This window comes from Belonocnema kinseyi, chromosome 7, assembly GCF_010883055.1.
Source record: "Belonocnema kinseyi isolate 2016_QV_RU_SX_M_011 chromosome 7, B_treatae_v1, whole genome shotgun sequence".
Taxonomy (NCBI): domain Eukaryota; kingdom Metazoa; phylum Arthropoda; class Insecta; order Hymenoptera; family Cynipidae; genus Belonocnema; species Belonocnema kinseyi.
The window spans coordinates 5,038,232-5,044,743 of record NC_046663.1 but is presented as its reverse complement, the minus strand read 5'-3'; the positions used below and the strand labels follow the sequence as shown (position 1 = coordinate 5,044,743).

General features: G+C 29.5%; 1 protein-coding gene across 4 annotated transcripts in view; it reads right to left on the bottom strand.

The window, feature by feature from the left end:
* LOC117176938 (myelin regulatory factor-like protein) overlaps positions 1-6,512 on the bottom strand; it is a 277,814-nt gene that overhangs the window by 45,820 nt on the left and 225,482 nt on the right. For all 4 annotated transcript variants that reach the window (XR_004467639.1, XM_033367340.1, XM_033367341.1 and 1 more), the window contains one exon: positions 201-457. Coding sequence is in view for 3 of the 4 variants with exons in the window: in XM_033367340.1 (XP_033223231.1) it covers positions 201-457 (257 nt within the window). In the remaining variant the exon portion in view is untranslated. The remainder of the gene's footprint in view (positions 1-200; positions 458-6,512) is intronic.

Genomic DNA, 6,512 nt, shown 5'->3' with positions numbered 1-6,512 from the left:
TCAGCCTTGGAGGAGATTATGTTGAGAAATAAAAAAAAAAAAATTCTTAAAAACGTTGTTTTTCTTGGTCAGGCCGGAAACTTATCAATCCACCCTCGTACAGAATGCTTGAATATTATTTAATTATTTATTTACTGTATCCAGTATTCAGGGAGGGAAATTTTCTAAATTGAGAAAAAGAAAAAAAGAAAGTGTCTTACATAAAATGCAAAGTAAGATGAGTGTCTGACATGTGTTTCGAAAGTGGAACGCTACAGCTGATATTGTTTGCTGAATTTGGGGTTGTGGGTGAACAATATGTTTGATCGAGAGAAGCATTGAAACTCTTCGCGACGATGTGCAACTGAGGCTTCGGTTCAGGCGGCAAAGAACCAGCAGCATTGCTTGCTACTTCTCCCCAGTCTGTTCCACTTCCTGCTTCTCTTCTCGACCTCTTGTGAAGATACTTGTAATTGTTCTGAAAAATTTTTAAAAATAAAACACCAATTGTTTATTGTTACTATTTTTTACAGACTTTTCACAAAAATCGGGGAATAAAATTGTTCTAAATAAAATTAAGGATGTAAACTACGTACAATCAATCTCAAAAGTTGCCTATCTTTAAAATTATTATTATTATTATTAAAAAACATTTCTGTGTTGAAATGTTGTCACAGGCTTATACTGCCCAACATGTCGAAGGCGTTTTTGGTTAGAGCTGGATTTGATCATTTTTGCATGGGGCTGTCCCGGTATATATCATCAGTCACGGACGCATTTTTATAATGCAATCAAGTGATCTGATGAGAGCAGTCTGTCCAGACATATTGGACAAAGCCTGGTTTTTACCCCATCATTGACGGACTGGGTTGCAGTCAAGTACACGATGGGGGGACCTACAGCTTAAGGTGGGTTCCAAACCACCAGAACCTCGGTAAAGGTACATTGAAAAATTTCTAGAGGTACCGGCTCAGGGATCGAACCCCGGACCTCTGAGGTAAAGTCCGAGTGTCTAAATAATAATAATAATGATGATTATTATTATCATCATTATTATTACACCATTAAGCCATTTCCCTTTCGGGGTAGGCGTGACTCGCTCGGTAGGGGAAAAGAGTAGTGTGTGGAAGGGATAGAGAATTTTCAGATTGATCCAGAATTCTCGTGTTATTTACGTAAATAACACGTTCGTTCCACAACACTGCTCCGACCCAGGCTACCGATCAATCACTCTAGGAATCACCCCAGGCGAAGAACCTCACGAAGTCTTTATGTAAGGTTCCCCACTTGGGTCCATTAGTGGCCAAGGTCTTTTGTTTCAGGCTTCATTCACTCTACTGACACTCTTTTTACTAACTATTTGCCGGCATACTTTCCTGTCCTGGCATACTCCTCTAGCTTCTTTTATGTCCATACATTTTTTCATGCAGGCTCTCGTGTTTCTGTGACTTCTTATGTCTCTTCTAACTAGGGTCTCATTCACACATTCTAACCATTCTTTCCGCGGTCTACCTCTGGGTACGCTGCCATTTACTTTACCTTGATACACTTGTTTCGTTAGTCGTTCATTTGGCATTCTCTCAACATGTCCGAACCATCTTAACCGACTTCTTTCCCATGTGTCTACTAGCGTCTTTTCAGCACCACCTTCTCTTAGAATTATCTCGTTACTTACTTTGTCCATCAGGGTTTTCCCGCATATTATGCGCATGAATCTCATGTCAATTGGGTTAATTTTACTCTTATCTTTTTCTTGATAAGTCCATGTCTCGCTACCGAATAGTACAGTCGGTACAAATATACAATTATCTATTGGCATTTTAGCTTTATTTGATATATTTTTACTTCTGATGAGGGGACCTGCTCTACCAATAACCTTCTTACCTTCGTTTATGCGTCTATCTAATTCCTCATCTATCTTCCCGTCCCTAGTAAATAAGCTACCAAGGTATACCAACTTATCAACTTATTCAATTCTCTCATCATTTAATAAAATATTGCATAGTGTTTTCTCACTCTTTCCTTCGAACACGATAGTTTTTGTTTTATTTGCGTTAATTTTGAGGCCCATGCTCGATTGATAAAATCAACCAAAAAAGATCTATCCTTAATTTCTGTAAATCTTGATAAAAGCTTCCAAGCAAACTTTAGAAAAAAAATAATTTAGGTTAAAATTGTATATTTAACAGTAGTTATTTAAAGGCTTAGTTTTCCCTTTCTCTTTAGGAAAAAGTTATCATTTTTATTTAATCCTAATGATCAAAGCCTCATTTTATTCTTTGAATAATTCTCTACAATTCCATTTGGGTGGTGATAATTAAAATTTCAACTGTGATTGTTTATAAAAATAATAACTGTATGATTTTTCAATTAATTTTCTAAAATAAAATCAACCTAAGCAGACATTTATAGAATCCTTAGAAGAATAAAATGAGACCTTGATCATTAGGATTAAATAAAAATGGTTGCTTTTCCCTAAAGAGATAGGAAAAATTAAACCTTTCTATAACTACTGTTAAATATACAATTTTGATCTGAATTATTTTTTCTCCTTAAAGTTTGCTTAGAAGCCTTCATTAAGATTTACAGAAATTAGGGATATATCTTTTTTGGTTGATTTTAACATTCATTTTAAAAATGGACAACTTTTGAGATTGATTGTACGTAATTTACATCCTTAATGTAGATACCATTAGGGTGGTCCAAAAATGCATTGCAATATTTTTTCACTCTAGAGGGCAAGAAAACCCTGGAAAAGTTTCTATTTCCAGAAAAAGAAAGTCCATCATTTTTTTTCTTAAAATTTTGAATTTTCGAAAAATTGAACTCATGTTCCAGGGTTTTATCGAAACGTGCCAAGTTTTTTTTTTAGGAATTTAAGAGGAGTGTCTACGAAATAAAACCAACTAATAATTTTCATTTACAACCCAGTCCCACCCTTCTCGCAGCGGCCTAAATATGACCTAAACATAAAAAAACTACATTTTTACATGTCATTGTTACTTTTTAGCACATTCCGTCACCTTTTTCATACAAATAATTACTAATTGAAAATTTAAATATTTACCATGACTTTTTAAACCATTTTCAATTGTTCAAACAAATGTAAATTATTTAAACAATTATTTATTCCCAAAAAATGTAAAAAATAATCGTAGTTTCTTGTTGAAATGCAATATTTTGTCATTGTTTGGAGTATCACATTTTTCTAAAAATATTATGTAATTATTTAAACGATTTATTATTGTTTATTTTCAAAATTTCTAAAAATTGCGCCAGAGATGTTTACTTTTTTCAAATTATTATCCTATGTTATTTTTTGTTGAATCATTACATAATTATATTTTTTAAACAATTAAAAAGTGGTAAATTTATTCTTTCCATACACTTTACAGCCAGAAAAATAATTGTATGTGTTCTATTTTATTTCATTTTTTTAGTTACAAAAAAAACTGCTTGAGCAAATAAAGATTGTTTAAACAAATAGAAATTTATTAAACATGAAAAGAAATGTACCAAACAATGATAAAAAACGACATTTCAATCAGAAAATACGATTATTTTTTTATATTTTTTGGGAACAAATAATTTTTTTAATAATTTATATTTGTCTAAACAATTCAAAATTGTTTAAAAGGACATAATAAATATTCAAATTGTCCATAAATAATTATTTGTATGAAAATAGACGACGGAAATTTCAAAAAAAGTAACAATAACACGCACAAATGTAGGTAGCACATGTTGACATTCGAATTTCGAAAAAAATACAGATTTTCTTTCTACATAAATGGAAACTTGGGGGGGGGGGATCTTATCCTGTAGCTCGAAAAGCGTTTTTTTGAACACCCTAAGATACCATATTTCAAGTCGAAATATATATTGAATTTCCACCAAAATCGATGAATTTTCAACAAAATGAAATCAATTTTTGACCTAACAAGAAAAATGTTGAAACATGAATCTTAATTTTCTACAAATACAAAAACAAAGTTTCAACAAAATAAATGAATTATCAACTAAACAAGATAAATTTTCACCAAAACTGTAATAGTTACATTTTCATTTCAAACAGACGAAATTTGAAATAAATAATTTGAACTTTAAACAAAAAGATGACTTTCCAAAAATTGTTGAATTTCCTACATTGTAGAATAAGTTCTCCGGAAATAGTTGAATTTTGAACCAAAATCACGCATTTTCACGAAAAACGTTAAATTTTCTATAAAAAGAGAACAATTTCCAACCAAATTGTTGATTTTTCAACAAAATAGTTCAATTTTCAAGAAAAAAGAGGAATTTTCAAGCAAGAATCTTGATTTTCTACAAGAAAAAACAAATTTTCAACTAAGATAAATTTTCACCAAAAACGTAATAATTAAATTTACTCTAAAAAATTAATTTTTAACCAAAAATAAGAAATTTCTACCAAAATAGTTGAATTTTTCAAGCCAAAAAGACGAATTTTGAAACAAAACAGTTGAATTAAAAAAAAATGACTTTCCAAAATTGTTTGAATTTCCTACAATGTAGAATAATTTCTGGAGAAATAGTTGAATTTTCAACCAAAAAGAGGAATTTTCAAGGAAGAATCCTCAGGAAACAGTGGAATTTTCAACAAAGAAGATAATTTTCTACCGAAAAAGACGAATTTTCATCCAAAAAAATGATTTTCAAAATTGTGGAATTTTCTACAATGTAAAATAAGTTCTCAGAAAATTGTTGAATTTTCAATAAAAATCATGAATTTTCGACAAAGAAGATTAATTTTCTATAGAAAAACACAAGTTTTGAATCAAATAGTTGAATTTTCAACAAAATAGCTCAATTTTCAACGAAAGAGTTCAGATTTCAAACAAAAATGATTTTAATTTGAAATAAAAAATAGTTGAATTCTCCCAAAAAATAGAAGTCTTCAACCAAATAAATAAAATGTCAAAAAAATATTTTAACTTAAACAAATAGCTACATTTTCAGCCTACGAGAATGAATTTCCGACCGCATTTTCGAATCCCGAAACAAAAAATATTAAATTTCAACCAAAAGTTCAATTTTCAAGCCAAGAAGACAAATTTTTCAGAAGACAGTTGAATTTTCAACAAAATAGTTCATTTAAAAAAAAAATTTTTTTCAATGAAAATGGACGAATTTTTGATACGTAAAGGCCAAAGTTAAAAAAAATTAACTTTCAGCTAAAAATATTACTTTTTAACAAAACAGTGGAATTATGAAAATAAATAATTACAGTTTTACAAAATAGGTGAATTTTCGACTAAATAGTTGAAATTTCAACAAAATATATAAATTTTCAACCAAAAAGTACAATTGTAAAATGATTTGATGAAACAAATCAATCCTTTCTTCGACCGTTGATATTTATTGATTTCAAATCAAAGATTTCAAATTATTTATGTCTTACGGTCCAATCGTAAATCGAAAATAAATATGAGTCAAAAAAACATGTTCTTCGAAACTCAGATATTTATTTAATAGAAAAAAATCCTTTTAAACCTCCTTACGTTTCGGTACACATGCGTTCCCTTTTCAAAGGTTCCTAACCTAAATAATTATATTAAAGATTAGTAATTTTAGTCTAAAAAAATATGATGGAGAATTACGTAGATTTAAATACATTGTTACCTGAGTTGATGATGGTTTAAAATAGTCGAACAGATCAAATTTCAGTCAAAAAAACATAACATTTAAGTCAATTGTTTTAAAAAAATTAATTAAAATTTAGTCATTTTAGAAGTCTCAAAAAATACTGAGACTTCAATCGATTAGACTACATTTTTTAAAAATATAGTACGAGAAAACAATTTAGCGTAGGTTAGGACGGACGAACAGAAATTGACAGTTTCATAAATACATGAAGAATACGTAATGAACGATGATACAATAGGCAAGTTTTCATTGAAAACCACTGATGAGGAAGCGCGTAATTGAGTTTAAATTTGGAATAAGAAATTTAAAAAATGTGTATATGTACACATACATACATATGCATACATATAAACACACATATATCGTACGTACATATACACATATATACATATACATATATAGCTATTTTAATTGTTTTGACTTTGAAAATCTTTCATTTTTAAGTAAAATAATAAAATTTTGATGTAAAATTTGCAATTTAAAATTTAGTAGCCGATTTACTAAAAAACTTGGCAATTTAGAAAACCAATTTTTGACAAACTGGTACATTTTTAATTTTTGTTTTTAAATAAATGTTCAGAGTTACAAAGACGCTTGAAATCGAAGTTGTGTTTTTCCTCTTTACAGCAGGTATCCACTTATTTCTTTGTAGTATTTTATGTGATGCTTTATGAAATTTATAAAATTTGCAATCTTTCGTTTTACCATTATTCTCACAATTCACAACACAACGTGTATAATTCCACATACTGCCTACTGAAATGCATAAAATGGAATATTTGAGACTGAAACTGTATTTGAATAAAATTTGAGATTGAATCATTTAGACGCTTACATTTTTTGAACGGTTTCAGAGTCGTCTTGGAAAA